The 16,969-nt window shown below is 44.2% G+C and overlaps 1 protein-coding gene across 4 annotated transcripts in view; it reads left to right on the top strand.

Annotated features, from left to right (window-relative positions):
• The window catches only part of chaf1a (chromatin assembly factor 1, subunit A (p150)), a 66,870-nt gene that overhangs the window by 20,104 nt on the left and 29,797 nt on the right, over positions 1–16,969 (top strand). For 3 of the 4 annotated variants that reach the window (XM_072482732.1, XM_072482729.1, XM_072482731.1), the window contains exons 4-10: positions 1,466–1,513; positions 3,594–3,829; positions 4,631–4,691; positions 5,191–5,271; positions 13,685–13,914; positions 15,577–15,748; positions 16,801–16,881. In XM_072482732.1, coding sequence (XP_072338833.1) covers positions 1,466–1,513; positions 3,594–3,829; positions 4,631–4,691; positions 5,191–5,271; positions 13,685–13,914; positions 15,577–15,748; positions 16,801–16,881 — 909 coding nt within the window. The remainder of the gene's footprint in view (positions 1–1,465; positions 1,514–3,593; positions 3,830–4,630; positions 4,692–5,190; positions 5,272–13,684; positions 13,915–15,576; positions 15,749–16,800; positions 16,882–16,969) is intronic. The other variant, XM_072482730.1, reaches the window with a different exon arrangement.

Here is a 16,969-nt window from a genome sequence, read left to right as displayed (position 1 = left end):
ATAACACTGCAATGAAGTTACTGTGAAAAGCCCCCAGTCGCCACATTCCGGCACCTGTTCGGGTACACAGAGAATTCAGAATGTCCAAATTACCTAATAGCACGTCTTTCAGGACTTGAGAGGAAACCAGAGCACCCGGAGGAAACCCACATAAACACGGGGAGAACGTGCAGACTCCGCACAGTGACCCAAGCTGTGAATCGAACCTGGGACCATGGCACTGTGAAGCCATAGTGCTAACCACTGTGCTACCGTGAAGTTGGCTGCAGCTGTATCTTTGCTTGATTCAATGCTGCTGCTTTAGGTTCTGTGCTACATTGAATTTCCCCGTAAAACGTCAATTGAAGTAATGTAACCAAAAGTAGAGTTCTTGCAAAAGGGGGAGAATGAAGTGTTTTCTGTACACCTGTTTCTCGGTTTAAAAGCTGTGTGTTTGGAGAAATCTTAGTGTAAATTCATGCTGGCACTCCCATAGAAATTGGGCGACAATTACCACTACTTCTATTCCGAATCTGTTAAATGAAAACTCAGCATTTTTATTTTCCTGCATAATATGAAGTTGTTTAGTGAGCGGCTCTGACACCTTTATGGCTGATCTATATTTAATCAAGCTGGTGGTGGTCAGCAGTAATTTTCTTTTCCTCATTCCTATTCCTTCAAATCTCCAAATTAGAAGAACTTTCCTGTTTTTCCATCATCCTGGTATTTTTAAATGCTGTTCGTAGGGATAAAATGGATCTCAATCCATCATCTTGCGTTTGATCCAAATTTATATACTATCTTAAACTATTGCTGACTAAAGCATCCTCTTTAATTTGATGTGACCCAATACTGATGATACTTTGTCCCGCTTTGACAATCATAGTTTTTAAACAAATTCCTGGGATACATTATGCATGTGTAAATGTTTTAGGATTTTAAGATTAGTACTGGGATTTGTTAAATTTCAAAAAGGGAATAACGAGGATACAATTGTATAATTTATTGTAATCTCATAAGTGGGAGTTAATTTTTCATTTAAGGTGCCAAATGCGATTTTGTTGGTAGCGCATTCGCCCAAATGCGAAGGATGTGGGTTCAAGCCCCACTCCGTATTTTTCCCCTGATAAATATTAATTTCTCTTCAGAACATTACCTGGTCATTATCAGTGTTTTTTTGCAAGAGTTTTATGTGCCAATTGACTGCATCATTTTGTACATTACAGCTACACGACTACACCTCAAAGGTACTTTGTTGATTGTGAAGCACATTAAAGATGTCCAGTGGTGATGAAAGGCACTACATAAATGCAATGTTTTCATTTTAAAATGTTGCTGCTGTGCAAAGTGCTTTAAAACCATGGAGTACATGCAGTGAGGGACTGGACGGGTTGACAGTTAGGTTTGTGCCAATTAGCTCTTTATTTGATATTGGGTATTAAAGTGTTATTTATATGCTGTGCTAAAAAGAGCCTTGTATTTGCAGATTACACAGACGCCAAAGTTGCAAGGCAAGAGACTCCACCAACAACAGGTAGTCCAATTGATTTACGCAATGCTGCCAGAAAATTAATGAATTCTTTTTGAGCTCAAACGACCTCAAATGTGCATGTGGTTTTGCCTATACTGACAAATAAGTTGAGCTTTACTTTGACAGCATTGTGATACTGGGTAGCCCTCAAGACTAAAGTACATTTGGTTCCTGATGAAAAGATGTTTGCACAATTGATAAGCTATGGATTGGTGCTGTGGGCATCTTGTAATATAGCCAGCTAATTATTTGGTAAAGCTGTGTAGAAACTCTGTTTGTCTGGTTATTGGGTGTTCTGGATGTAAGCGACTAGGCAGTATCGAGGTATCCTCTGCTTATTCGGTGACTGCAGCTCGAGCAAATCTGCAGTGGAATCTTTTTTAAAAATCTGCAACCTTGATCCAGCTTCTTGGACTAATTGGCACAGTTGGGCACAATGCTCAGAGGAGCCCTGGAATTTTTCAAATATACATATTTTTATTCAAGTTTTCATTTTATAGAACACAAAATAAACAAATCCATACAAACAAAATACCATTTACAAACCCCTTCCCTTGAAGAGACCGGAGAAAATCCCAAGGGGCAGCACGGTAGCATAGTGGTTAGCACAATTGCTTCACAGCTCCAGGGTCCCAGGTTCGATTCCGGCTTGGGTCACTGTCTGTGCGGAGTCTGCACATCCTCCCCGTGTGTGCGTGGGTTTCCTCCGGGTGCTCCGGTTTCCTCCCACAGTCCAAAGATGTGCAGGTTAGGTGGATTGGCCATGATAAATTGCCTTTAGTGTCCAAAATTGCCCTTAGTGTTGGGTGGGGTTACTGGGTTATGGGGATAGGGTGGAGGTGTTGACCTTGGGTAGGGTGCTCTTTCCAAGAGCCGGTGCAGACTCGATGGGCCGGATGGCCTCCTTCTGCACTGTGGATTCTATGGGAAAAAAAAAAACTCTGGACCCACTGACCAAGTCTTAAAGATAAAAGACAGAGGTCGCCACCTCCGGCCGACCAGAGGCCAGGACCCACCCAAGACAGCACCCAATCACGCCCCGAGGACAAGACACTTGCAAGCCCTTAGTCCTAAGAACCCGCTCCCCACAACCATGGAAAAAAGCTTTCCAGATAAACAAGTCCCTCCTCTCTCCCTACCCTCCCTCCACCAAACAAATAAGCTAGGCTCACTGAACCTTGCCCCCGTTCACTAACTAAAACTTTAGAGCTGGTAAAGGTAACCCCCCACCCCCACCCAAGATTCACTTGGCCCATTGCAGAACCCGCTCCTTCTCCTAGAAGTTGTGGAATTCAATAATTACCACCCAAGGTAGCTCAATCTGCCAAGGCTTCCGTCAGAGTACTCGGTGGGCCTCCCCACAAAGTTTGGCAACCATCTGAAGAAAGTACTCAGTCGGCTTCTGGCCCCACCCCTCCGGCAACCTCTCCTTCTCCCTCTCCCCCTCTCTCTCTATCTCTCTTTCCCCCCCCCCCCCCCCCCCCCCTCTCTCCACGTGGTTGCTGGTCTCAATATGACTATTGGATGATACCAAATATGTTTGGTATATGTATCCAGAAAGGATGAATTGGGTGTGCCCCTTCCATTGCTAAAAGAGGGGTGATTTCAGAGATATTTAAGATTATGAAAGGTTTTGATATGGGATGTAGGGAAATGTTTCCATTTGTGCAGAAGAGCATTAAAAGACCACCAATGTTAAAGTCACTAATAAGAAACTTCTTTAACCAAAGAGTGGTGAAAATTTAGAATTTGTTACCACTAGAGTGGTTTAAGTGAGTAGTATAGGTGCATTGAAGGGGAAGCTAGTCGAGCATCTGACGGGAAGGATTGCAATGATGGATCTAGTGGAGCATAGACACCTTGTTATCTTTCAGAAGAACTGGAGTAGTATGTTTCTAGGATATGTTCCTATGTGCAGAGATTAAACTGTGGTTCATGTTCGATCAAACTCTTACAGGTAACCTCTTTGTGGTTTTTGATTATAGGATTGGAAAGAATTAACCTCCTGGTTGGAACTTCCAACATCACTAGCTTTAAACATATATATTTCACCTGTTCATATTTTATGGCTTCATTGTCATAGGAGCGTGAAGAGAAGAGACAAAAACTAAAAGTAGAAAAGGAAGAGCGGGAACGTGCAAGAGAAGAGGCCAGAATTGCCAAAGAACGCGCAAAGGAAGAAGCTAAGAAAAAAAAGGACGAGGAAAAAGAACAAAAAGACAAGGAGAGAAAAGAGAAAAAGGAGAAAGAAGATAAGGAGAAAGCAGAGAGGCTGAGATTAAAGGAGGAAAAACGGAAGGAGAAACAAGATGCATTGGAGTGAGTAGCTCCCAATGATATATCTACTTGCTTGAGAGGATTTGGATAATAATAGGAAATTGTTGTCAGTTTTGACATGTTTCATTTACAAAGTATTGCCATAATTTTGCCTTGCAAAATTTTATTTTGTTGGGGGTTAAGATGCCATACCTTTATAGTCTCCCACTTAGACATTTCACTCCAGTGAAATAAAAACGTACATCACAGTTGTATGTTTCTAAGCTCTAAAAGTATCCCTGTTTGGAAGTGTCCCAAAACTTTAGAATCTGAAAATACTCTATGATTTTTGGAGGCAGTCACTTAGTGCAATTTAGTGTAGCCTGTGTAAATTATTAGTTGGGTTGACTAGAATGTCGATTTCGCGCACACTTGAGATTTACTGTAATGTTAATGTGAGTACACAGCATGTGCAGGGGATATTAAGAGGAGTGTAGTGTCAGCTTCAATTATGTGCTTGTTCAGAGTGAACCCACTTCAGACTTCTGAAGCGAGTGTTGTCAACTGAACCGAGCTAACACTAACCACTATTTATAATACCAGTTGAGTCATACTCGACTCAATGTTAACTCTGTTTCTCTCTCCACACATGCTGCCACACCAGATGAGTATTTCCAGCATCTTCTGTTTTCTTTTCAGATTTCCAGCATCTCTAGTATTTTGTTTCTGCTAGCCACTATTTATTTGTGTACAGCATATATTTCATTTTTTAAAGTGTTAACTGAATATTATTTGGTCTTTGATTTATTTACCTGGATGAAAAGGTCCTTTAACCACATCATTGCTTTTTTTTTATTATAAAAGGGCCAAATTGGAAGAGAAGAAAAAGAAGGAAGAAGAGAAACGGTTGAAAGAAGAAGAAAAAGTAAAGACACATGATCTGTTTTGTAATCTCTGGTCTTTAGTCTTCCCTGATGTCTATTTTAATTCTGATTTATTCCCTCACCTACATCCTTGTGTAACCCTCATCAAAACTTTACACTCTCTCACCCCGTAGCAGTTTTGTACGCCATCTTTGTTCCCTCGTGTTCAAAGAGTAAACACTCGATCATATCTGACACCGCAGTTGGTGTAACTATTAGACCTGCCTCAGCCACATCCAGTGCCAATGGACCTCTGTCTCCTCTGCCAAAACTATCCCAGATGATCTTGGCACGCATCGAGAACCACCTGTTCCTTGCTTTTACAAATGCTGCAATAATTAACTGCTCACATGTGCTCCAGAACTACTTGATCATTGAAATTTGTGCCCCATTTACAAATTATGTAAAATTGGTTCTTGCGGTAGCTTTTACTTTGTGTTCCAATGTTACCTCTCGTAGAATAGCCATTATTGAGCTATACTATGTTAAATGTGATTACAGCGTTTGAAGGCAGAAAAAGTGAAAGAGATTTCAGAAATAACCAGATTCTTCCAAAAGCCAAAGGCTCCGCAAGCCCCTAAGGTAAGGATTCTTTTTTTTAATAAACATTTTATTGAGGTATTTTTGGTATAGTAACAACAACAAAATAAACAATATACATGAAACCATAAACATAGTGCAAAAGCCATTTACCCCTTGTATCGACCCCCTACTCTAATCTAAACTACTCTCTTTTTTTCCCCCCCCCCTCTCTTGCTGGTGATTAATTTCCCGCAACGAAGTCAACGAGCGGTTGCCACCTCCGGGTGAACCCTAACAGTGACCCTCTCAAGGCGAAAACCCGACGTCCGCAAACCCCTGCCAAAATCCCCTAAGCTTTGGACATGGTTCGCCAGTCCTCCCGCACATTTTGCGCACCTGTCCTCCACCCCAAAGGATCTGCTCATCCGGGCCACAGTCATGTGAGCCCGGTGAACAACCTTAAGCCTGGTGAACAACCTTAAATTGTATCAGGCTAGGGCAGCACGGTGGCGCAGTGGGTTAGCCTTGTTGCCTCACAGCGCAGAGGTCCCAGGTTTGATCCCGGCTCTGGGTCACTGTCCGTGTGGAGTTTGCACATTCTCCTCGTATTTGCGTGGGTTTTGCCCTCAACTCAAAGATGTGCAGGGTAGGTGGATTGGCCACGCTAAATTGCCCCTTAATTGGAAAAACTGAATTGGGTACTCACAATTTAAATTTTTTTAAAAATTTAATCAGGCTGAGCCTGGCATATGTTGCAGACGTGTTGACTACTCCACGCCTGTGCTCATAGACCATCCTCGATCTCACCTCCCAGCTCTTCCTCCCACTTGCGCTTCAGCTCCTCTGTCTGCGTCTCTTCCGATCCCATAAGCTCCTTATAAATGTACGTGATGCTCCCTTCTCCTACTCACCCTCTGGAAAGTACCCTATCCTGAATCCCCTTCGTGGTAGGAGCGGGAAGGTTGACACCTGTTTACGAAGGAAGTCCCGCACCTGCAGATACCTGAATTTGTTTTCCCTCGCCAACCCAAACTTTTCCTCCATCGCCCTTGTACTCTGAAAGCTCCCCTCTATGACATATTCCCCCATCCTCTCAATCCCTGCTCACTGCCATAACCGGAACCCCCCCCGTCCATACTCCCCGGGGCAAACCCGTGATTATCACAGTTTGGGGCCCAGACCGATGTTCCCACGTGCCGCCTCCACTGGCCCCAAACTCTCAGGGCCGCCGCCACCACTGGACTGGTGGAGTACCGTGCCAGCGGGAACGGCAGAGGCGCATTTACCAATGCCCCCAAACTGGTGCCCTTACATGAAGCCGCCCCCATGCCGACCCCTCCCCACCACCCACTTCCTGATCATGGCTATATTAGCCGCCCAGTAATAGTTGCTAAAATTTGGCAGTGCCAGCCCGCCCTCTCTCCGACTCCGCTCAAGCATTACCTTCCTTACTCGTGGGGTCTTGCCCGCCCAGACGAAGCCCGTGATCACTCTGTTGACCCGCTTAAAAAAGGACCGCAGAATAAAAATGGGGAGACATTGAAATACAAATAGGAACCTCGGGAGCACCGTCATCTTCACCGTTTGCACCCTGCCGGCCAGAGACAACGGAAGCGTGTCCCATCTCCGAATATCGTCCTTCATTTGGTCCGCCAACCGGGCCAGATTCAATTTATGCTGCCGGTCCCATTCCCGTGCCACTTGGGTGCCTAGATAACTAAAGCTTCCCTTTACTAACCTCAACGGCAGCTCTCCCAGTCGCCTCGCCTGGACCACAAACATCTCACTCTTTCCCATATTAAGCTTATACCCTGAAAACATTCCAAATTCCCCTAGAGTCCTCCTGATTTCTTCCATCCCCTCTATTGGGTCTGAAACATACAGAAGCAGGTCATCTGCATAGAGCAAAACCCTGTGCTCCAAACCCCCCCCCCCCCCCCCCCCCCCAACCAATTGCCAACGGCTCTCTAGCCAGGGCAAGCAACAGTGGGGAGAGGGGGCATCCCTGTCTCGTCCCCCGGTACAGTCTAAAATAGTCCGATGTTTTCCTATTCGTCTGTACACTTGCCACAGGAGCTTGATACAGCAACCTGACCCAGTCGATAAAGCCCTGCCCAAATCCGAAACGTCCCAGTATTTCCCACAGTCCCATTCTACCCGATCAAAAATCTTTTCAGCATCCATTGCGATCACTACCTCTACCTCCCTACCTTCTGGGGTCATCATGATCACATTTAACAGCCTTCTTACATTGGCCCAGCAACTGCCTGCCCTTAACAAACCCCGTCTGGTCCTCCCCAATAACGTCCGGAACTCGATCCTGGAGGACAAGATTTTGGCCAGCAACTTGGCCTCTAAATTCAACAGGGAGATCGGCCTGTAGGACCCACACAGCTCCGGGTTCTTGTCCCACTTCAGAATTAGCGAAATCATTCCCTTGACATAGTCGGGGGCAACACCACTCGTTCCCTTGCCTGATTGAACATCCTCAACAACACCTGCCCCAATATCCCCGAGAACGATTTATAAAACTCCACTGGGTACCCGTCTGGACCCGGGGCCTTACCCGCCTGCATATTCTCTCTTTCAGCCCGATTGGGGCCCCCAGCCCTTCTACCTGCTCCCTGTCCACCTTTGGGAAATTCAGCCCCTCCAAGAAGCGTAGGGGGTTCCGACCTGCTGTAGAAATCCCTAGACTCCTTATTCACCCCTACTGAATCACCAACCAGGTTCCCATCTCCGTCCTTTACTTTCCCTATCTCCCTCGCGCTGTCTCCCTCTTAAGCTGCTGTGCAAGCATTCTGCAGGCCTTCTCTCCATGTTCATAGATCGCCCCCCCTCGCCTTTCTCAGCTGCTCCACTGCTCCCCCTGTGGTCATCACGCTAAACTCCGCCTGTAACCTCCGCCGTTCCCTTGAAAGCCCTGCCTCTGGGGTCTCCGCATACCTCCTATCAATCTGTAGTATCTCCTTTACCAGTTGGTCCGTCTCTGCCCTGTCCACCTCCTTATGGGCCCGGATCGAGATCAGCCCCCCCTTGACCACCGCCTTCACTGCTTCCCAAACCACTGCTGCTGAAATTGACCTGCCGGTAGCTCTGAATACATTTCCTCAGCCGCTCGCACAGCCCTTCATCCACCAAAAGTCCCACATCTAACCTCCAGTGCGGGCGCTGGTTACTGTCTTTACTAACCCGCAGGTCACCCCAGTGCGGGGCATGGTCTGAGATTGTAATCGCCGAGTCCCCCGTGTCTACCACCCCAGCCAGCAAGGCCCTGCTCAAAATAACGAAATCAATCCGGGAATACACTTTATGCACGTGTGAGTAGAAGGAGAACTCCTTCACCCTTGGCTGCCCAAATCTCCATGGATCCTCTTCTCTCTCTTTTCCCCCCCCCCCCCCATTAACCCATTAGCTCCATGAACCCTCTTAGTTCCTTTGTTATTGCTGGCACCCTGCCCGTTTTCAAGCTTGACTGGTCCAAGCCAGGGTCCATAACTGTATTGAAGTCCCCTCCCATGACCAACCTATGCGAGTCCAGGTTCAGTATCTTCCCCAGCATCCTCTTTATAAACTCCACATCATAATTTGGCGCATACACATTTACTAATACCACCTGCACCCCCTCTAGCTTCCCACTGACCATATTGCCACTGACCATATTGTACCGACCTCCCACGTCCGAGACTATTCTACCTGCCTCAAACATCACCCGCTTATTGATAAGGATCGCGACACGTCTAGTCTTTGAATCAAGTCCCGAGTGAAAGACCTGACTGTCCCAGTCTTTCCTCAGTCTAACCTGGTCCGTTACTCTAAGGTGTGTCTCTTGCAACATTACCACGTCCGCCTTCAATCCCCTAAGATGTGCAAACACACGTGCCCTTTTGACTGGCTCATTTAACCCTCGAACATTCCAGGTGATCAGCCTATTAGCCCCCCCCACCACCAACCCCTTTTTTAGGCCCGCCTCCAGCCTATGCATCGCGCCTCCACCGGTCCATCCCCAGGCAAGCCTTGCCCCAAATCTCCTCTCTGTCCCTCAGCCCAAGTCCCTCCCTCGTCAGCAGAACATTCACCCCACTCCCAACTAACAACGCCCTGTAACCCAACCCCTTTACTAAACCAAACATATGCCCCCCCCCCCCCCCACCACCTGCGCGTCCGAGAGCTAGTTCGCTTGGTGGCCCCCAGCACCAGATAGTCTTCCACCTATTGTCGTCGTCCCCCACCCTGCTCATACAAACAAACTCCAATATCAAACTATCCCCACACAATTGTCCAACAGAAAAACACCAAGATCAAAACAAGCACACCTCCATCCCCCAACAGTGCAAATGAAAACCTTAACTAACTCTGCTCGAGCGCTGGTTCCAAATCAATGCAAACAACATCACAAACATCTTCCATAAAACGCAAACGAGAAACTTTTTACAAAAACAAAAAAACATGAACGTTGCAGCCAAGTTCAAAGTTCTCAAGCCATCACCAGCCCTTTCTTTTTCTCAAAGTCCAAAGCGTCCTCCGGCGACTCGAAGTAAAAGTGCTGATCCTCGTGCGTGACCCAGAGATGGGCTGGGTATAACAGTCCAAACTTCGCCTTTTTCTTAAAAAGGATCGACCAAATCTGGTTGAAGCCTGCTCTCCTCCTGGCCACCTCTTCACTCTGGTCCTGGTAAACCCGCAGGATGCTATTGTCCCATTTACAGCTCCATGTCTGCTTGGCCCACTGTAGAATGCGCTCCTTATCCGAGAACCTGTGGAATCTCACCACCATTGCACGCCGGGGGGGGGGCGTCTCCCATTCGCGGCTTCCTCGCGAGTGCTCTATGAGCCCTATCCACCTCCAAGGGCCGGGAGAATGCCGCCTCCTCCAGCAGCTTCACAAACATGTCTGTGATGTATGCCCCAGCGTCCGTTCCTTCGGACCCCTCCAGGAACCCGACGATTCTTAGGTTCTGCCTGCGGGACCTATTTTCTAGGTCCTCCACCTTCTCCAGAAGCTTCATCTGCTGGTCCCTCAGCATCCCCACCTCCAGCTCCACTGCAATCTGATGTTCCTCCTGCTCAGCCAGCGCCTTCTCCACCTTCTGGATCGCCTGATCCTGGGCGTCCAATCTATGCTCAATCGGCTCTTTTATCGGGTCTAAGCAGTCCCGTTTCTGCGTAGCAAAGCCTTCCTGAATGACTTGCATCAGCTGTTCCATAGACTGCTGGGTCGACAAGCCAGAGGTCCGAACCTCCGCCATGCTCTCTTCTGTTGCAGCTATAGCCCAAGCCTTCTCTATCTTTTGATTCTGCCCTTACGAACACTTCTAGTCCTTCTCTCCATGCACCAAGGTAAGGATTGTTTTCATAACTTGAAAATGTTTGCATCTTTAAGCCAAGCCAGTATAAACCAAACTAAATCCTGTCCTTTTGTAAGGTATTTCCACCAATATCTCTTTATATCTTTCTTGCTGTAGTGGCCATTATGTTATTTTAAATATATATAATTATGTGAGGAAAAGACTGACCACCACCTTGAATATTTTTGTCTTTTTCCTGCCTTTATTTTCCCATCCTGACGTAAGCAGGTACTTGATATATAACACTTTCGATACATCCAGGTTTTGCTGAGTTATTTTGACTGCACTCAAAAGGCTGTCTCTTTATAATAGGAATTGGGAACGGCTTCTGATTAAATGTATTGTAATAAGTGAGCTTTGAGCTGAATATTGAACTTTCAGTGGAGGAACTTAGCAAATCTATTGATGCTCTTGCCATGAGTGAAGCCCCTGGTGCTGATGTTGTACCGCCTGAACTCGAACACAGGAAACCAGCACCTGCAGCATCTGCACAAACGTCTCTACCTCTACTGGAGGGAGGGGGCAGTGCCCCAGGATATGAGTGATGTAAAGAACGTGGCCCTGTTCAACAGCAAGGGTAATGGCAGAAATTGCAACAATTGCTGCGGCATCGCTCTGCTGAGCATCCTGGGAACAAGGTATGGAGATGGCGGACATTGATGCTGCCAGCTGGAAGGCAGTTGCCGACAGCAATGACTTTGGGATACTGACTGTTTGGAAAGGCATAGGAAGAGGCAAGCAAGAAAGAAAAACTCAGCTGACCGACCGATAAGTCTTCCTCTGCAGAAAATGTGGAAGAAACGGCCATGCCAAGTAAGGCTCCTGAACCACATCAGGTGATGTTTGACGGTGCAAGGCAGCCAAGAGAGCTTTAAGAATGCTACCGTTCCTCTGGTTACATTGATCTTTATTAACTGCAGGAAGATACACAGGTTGGCTTTGTGATCTAGTTGTATCTTCCGGTGTAGGAAAATTGCCTTGTCTTTGCGCTCTAATCTTCGAAGTAGAGGATATTGGAATAAAATTGGACATGCCTCAGCAAGATTATAGTTAAGAAAAACATAAGCACCACTTGACTTTGCTGCAACCCCAAACCCTAAGACTCAAAACAATATTTCAGTATTGATTTCTGGTCAACAAGAGGGGAACTGCTAGAAACATCACAAAGAATAACTGGAGGCCTCCTTGAAATGCATGTATGATAGTTGAGTAGAAAATATAAATATGTAAAATTGCATTAATTACAAGACCAGAGATTACCAGTTCAAATTAGTAAAAGCAAATTATAACAGATGCCAAGAGTTATTCACACCAAGTGAGCAGCATATGAAATGGATTTCCCAATCAAGTCGTAGAGGTGCAAACTCCAGAATTAGTTACTGATGATTAAATTGGAAGTCTTCCTCGGTGGGTGAGTTAAATGTGTTTCCTTATCTGTAATTATCTTGTGCAAAACGATTAAGATAGTTCATGAATTGGTGATCTCCCAGCCTGCAAGTGATCCCTAGCCTTATTATTTATTGCCTGTAATCCATGCTTGGCATTCAAATTTAATCACAAAATAACAGTCAACAAAAAATTAAAATGTCTGGCTGTAAAAGCACATACTTTTATTACTTACTTGAGGTTTAAGATTTCAATGGTCTGTTTGTTGAAGCCTATGCATTCACTGCCCACCTGCCAAAATTCAACCAGCCCACCAATGAGTACCAATTTGCATAGGTTTTTATCCACTGTACTTGCTTTTTTAAATGTAAAAAGCAAGATAGTGGGAAAGTCATAAATACAACACAGTCACTAATAAATCCGGTTGGGAATTCGGGAGAAACCTCTGTGTAGTCAGATTGTGAAACTCGAGTAGTTAAGACTCATTGCAGGAGAGCTAGATAAATCCACGAGAGCAAAAGGAATACAAGGATATATTAATAGGGTTGGAAAAAGAAGAATAGGAGACAATGTTCCCCTTTATTTTTGTTCTTTGTGCGCAGCCTATTTGTTGCTTTGTGCATTATGTCCTGGATTGCATTACATCTTGTAGATTAGAGGGAGCTATCAGAGCAGACTTTTTTTAAAAGCTTAAAACATTGGTATATATCAGTTGGACAAAATGCATGAGTCTATACTGTAAATATTATTATAGTATCATTTTTTTTAAATGGAGTCAGTGCATAATTTCTACTTTCATCTGGTTGCTTTTTTGATTTCTATTCCACTGGCCTCTGGCATTATGAGCTCCATTTTGCTGGACATTACTACAGAGTTGTATTCCATGCTGGACTGCTATTCCATTACCTAAATGACTGACTGGTTTGTGTGGCATCATTCTCTGCTGCTCCACTGGGAAAGCTCCAGTCTGCCATTCTGATCTTTTGTCCTGCACTGAATCCTGCTGAATGATTTCCATGTTGCTTCCTTTGGCTTCAGACTCTGCTCTGCGGAATTTTACACATCTTTGTTGGACTGGGTTGAAGAAGCTGCTTAAGGTTATTGGATTCTTGTCCTGCAGTTCTGTTGCCCAGCCGTTTCCTCTGCCTCCAGGTTGTTGCTGCTGTCAACCCCACCGTCCATACTGTATTTATCCTCCAATCTATTGACTGGTCCATACCTTTGGCAGCTCGGGTTAACCTCACATTTTGCTCTCCATTAACTGGACAACCTCTACCAGTATTGTAACAGCTCCTCTTACAGATTTGTGGGCCTACAGACTTCTGACATTGGATGTATGTTGGAAGCCACTCAAATTTCACCCAGTGTAGTCTACAAGTGGATTTCATCAAATCACAACAATTTAATCTTTTGGATGTTTTTCCATATTTCTGTCTGATCTGACTATTACATTTCTCACCTAATCTTTGCCCTGCCGATCCTGCCCAGAATTCCCTTTTGTCTGTCCCATTTTTGATCTGAGCCATTTGGTTGTTTCCTTTTTTTGCTTGAGCCTTTCACTTCTCTCCCTATCCATTGATTTAGACTTGAACAATTATTTTTGGTGAGCTGTTACATTTCCATCCAAAAGAGTGCATCATGGAATGCACCAACAAAAATAGCATGCAGCTGAAAAATGGCTGATTTTTTAATGTACAGTGCATGATGCATCTCTAACCAAAAGTTCATTTGTCCCTCAGACTCTAGCTGGATCCTGTGGGAAGTTTGCTCCTTTTGAAATCAAAGAACACATGGTCCTTGCTCCAACAAGCCGGATATGCTTAGATCAAGAAGTTATTGAACAGTTAGATGAGCTGCTGGAAAGTCAGAGCTTTAACTCTAATTACATTAAAGAGTTACACAACCAGAAGCCAAGAACATCGGGTCCTACAAGTCCTAGAATAAGCATTACAGAAGACAGTTCATGCAGGTAAAGATGAAGCTGCATAATTTCAGTATTTCCATTGCCTTCCTTATAAATTGGTGGTGTGAAAGAGGAGGAAGATGGAGATAAATAGATTAGAATTGTAAGTCTTCTCTCCTTCCCATGCTTTCCTGCATTTATCCACCTTTTTTAATGGCTATAGCCACCTGTTTTTCATGTTTTCTGAACCTGAACACTGAAAACGCTAATTCTAATCACTCAATCTTACCCCCTTCAACATATAATTGCTTTTTGTTAAAATGTCCAAGAGGCGTAGAACATTTAACCCTTGTGCACTTCCATTCAGAAGGATCATGATTGAGCTTTGCCTCAACTCATTTTGTGCACCTTTGCTTCCTATTGTTTAATGTCTGGATAAAATAACAAACCAAAAATTATCAATTTCTATCTTGCCCAAGCATTCACAGCCCTTTGGGAAATAGGTTCAAGGTTTAAAGTACTGTGTGGGAAAAGTTCTTTCTAAATTTGCTTCTAATTTTAAGATTGTCCTCTTGTTCTGAAATGACCCGTCAGAGGAAATGGATTCATTCAAGAATCTTATCATTTTATACCCGAATTTGATTGATCCTCAATGCTAATATGCTGAATTTCACCTGTCACTCTTGTTCGTTCCCACCTTTTCAGTTTCTCTCCGACTACTTTGTACTTCGCATTATTTACTATGCCTCAATTTTATAATCTGTTAATTTGGACACCGCTACTTCTATTCTTAATCCTTTTATGCCAACTGAATCTTCTATTTCCTTTCTTCTATCCAGTTTTGAATCCCTATCCAGTTTTGAATCCTATTTGCTTCTCCAGTACCTTGGCAGAAGCTTTCTGAACACTTGTATACATGTTCTACCTCCACCCAACATATTCACAGCCAGGGACCTGGGTCCGATTCCCGGCTTGGGTCACTGTGCAGAGTCTGCATGTTCTCCCCGTATCTGCGTGGGTTTTCTCCAGGTGCCCGGTTTCCGCCCGCAAGTCCTGAAAGACGTGCTTGTTAGGTGAATTGGACATTCTGAATTCTCCCTCGGTGTACCCAAAGAGAGGTAGGTGCCTTAGTGTGGTGACTTGAGAATTTTCACAGTAACTTCATTGCAGTGTTTCTGTGACACTAATAAAGATAAAGATTATTATTATATGTCAGTTCTTCAAAGAGCTCTTCAGATGTGTTGCCCTGAAATGCGTTCTAAATTTCAACTTGGGGTGAAAAGTTGCCCAAAAACTGTTGCCTGACCAAGGTGACTTAATAAGCTGAAGGATATTCATTGGTTTTAATTGCATGGGACCTTAATCTAGGACTTGACTTGTGCATCCTTCATTGTGTTAACCCTAATGTAAGATAATTTTGAAGGCGAGATAAATGTCAGGAATTGCCTGCCCTCGTAATCTCTTTGCCCTTCGCCCTTGAATTCTGGATGCAAAGTGGATGTCTGCATTGTAGGTGTGTAAACCAGTCTGTTTTGTGGAATTGTTCTCTGGTTTGAAAATTGATTGGTCATTATATTTTGCATATTGAAACTCTTCCTTGACTTCTGTAGTGGTGGGAGTGGCTCAAAGCTGTATGTACTGCTTTGACAGTAAGCTGCGAGTCTAATTGGAGGTAAGCTATGTTCACCGTTTCAAATTAATGCAAATTTTATACCTCTGTTTTTCTAGCAGTGATGTGATTGTGATAGACACTAATGTAAATAGTGGAAACGTTGATGGGAAAAAGTCTTGCAGGATGAAGCTGTTGCAGTTTTGTGAAAATCATCGTCCTGCCTACTGGGGTACTTGGCAGAAGAAGAGTTCAAAGGTGAACCCTCGGAATCCTTTAGCTAAAGATGAGGTAAGACATTTGGTGCAGACGTTATTGGTGGGTGAGGAAGGAGGCGGGAGAGGCTCTGACTAAATTAATCTGGGATTTCTCCAGAAATCACCAACATTTGAGTGTATTTTTTTAATGAAGTTAGCGTACCCAATTATTTTTTCCAATTGAGGGGCAATTTAGCATCCACCTCCTCTGCACATCTTTGGGTTGTGGGGGTGAGACCCACGCAGATACAGGGGAAAACATTTCAGTATAAAATTTAATGCCAATCCCAGTTATAGTTATAGCAATGGGTAATTTGTGTACTCCCTTCCAGGTGGAATTCAAAAACCGCATTTGCTGGCAGTGGTTAAGAGTATTGATGACAAATTGTCATGCTTTTCTGCAGGATGATAACGAGAGGTAGCCTTTTATCCTTTAAACCATAAGAATAGTGCATGTTGTACGATCCCATTTCTACACGTTGTGGGTTTCAGAGCTGTGATATCAAAGGTATCACCTGCTCTTTGTCAGTTGTGGTACCTTGGGGTGAAAGAACGATTAAAATTAGGAGGAAAGGCTAAGTGGGGAAATGCTTCACTTAGTTGCAGATTTCCTAGCCAGTGGTATGATGTTTTGCACTCCGATAAGTATGTCATCACTTATTTTTTCTTCAGAGGGTGCATGCACCCTTTGAGTGTGCATTTAGAGTTGAGTGCTATTAATAAAATTGAGCTTTATATGAAAGGAAATGAGTGTTCTGTTGACATTAAATGGGAAGTAATTTGAGCAGTAAGTTCCTCCCTTAATTTAGTGGCAAAATTCGATATATGAAAAGGGTAATTGTAATTACACTTTTTTTTTTGTTTGTAAGATACATGGTACTGATGTCCTGGTAGCTGTTGCTAGGTACACTGATCTACCTCTATTTTCATGTAAAGCAATGTTTTGCTCCCTGACATCATATTATGATAGAGTGCATGGAGCGAATTGTTCCCTTAATTGTTTACATATTTGGCGGTAATTCTAAAATTGAGGTTGAACTTTTTCCCACCCTAGTAACCTGTTCAAATTTTTATTTGTCCGTACAGCAATTGTTGGATTATGAGGTGGATAGTGATGACGAGTGGGAAGAAGAGGAGCCTGGTGAATCTCTCTCCCATAGTGAAGGAGTTAGTACAAATGTTTTATTCTAATTTTAAAATTTAGTATTTCACTGTTTTGGGAATGTTTAGCAAAACAGTTTTTCTGTTGCTCTTT

Source organism: Scyliorhinus torazame, chromosome 18 (assembly GCF_047496885.1).
Source record: "Scyliorhinus torazame isolate Kashiwa2021f chromosome 18, sScyTor2.1, whole genome shotgun sequence".
Classification (NCBI taxonomy): domain Eukaryota; kingdom Metazoa; phylum Chordata; class Chondrichthyes; order Carcharhiniformes; family Scyliorhinidae; genus Scyliorhinus; species Scyliorhinus torazame.
Note: the sequence above shows the minus strand (reverse complement) of the source record. Positions and strands in the feature narration are given on the sequence as shown.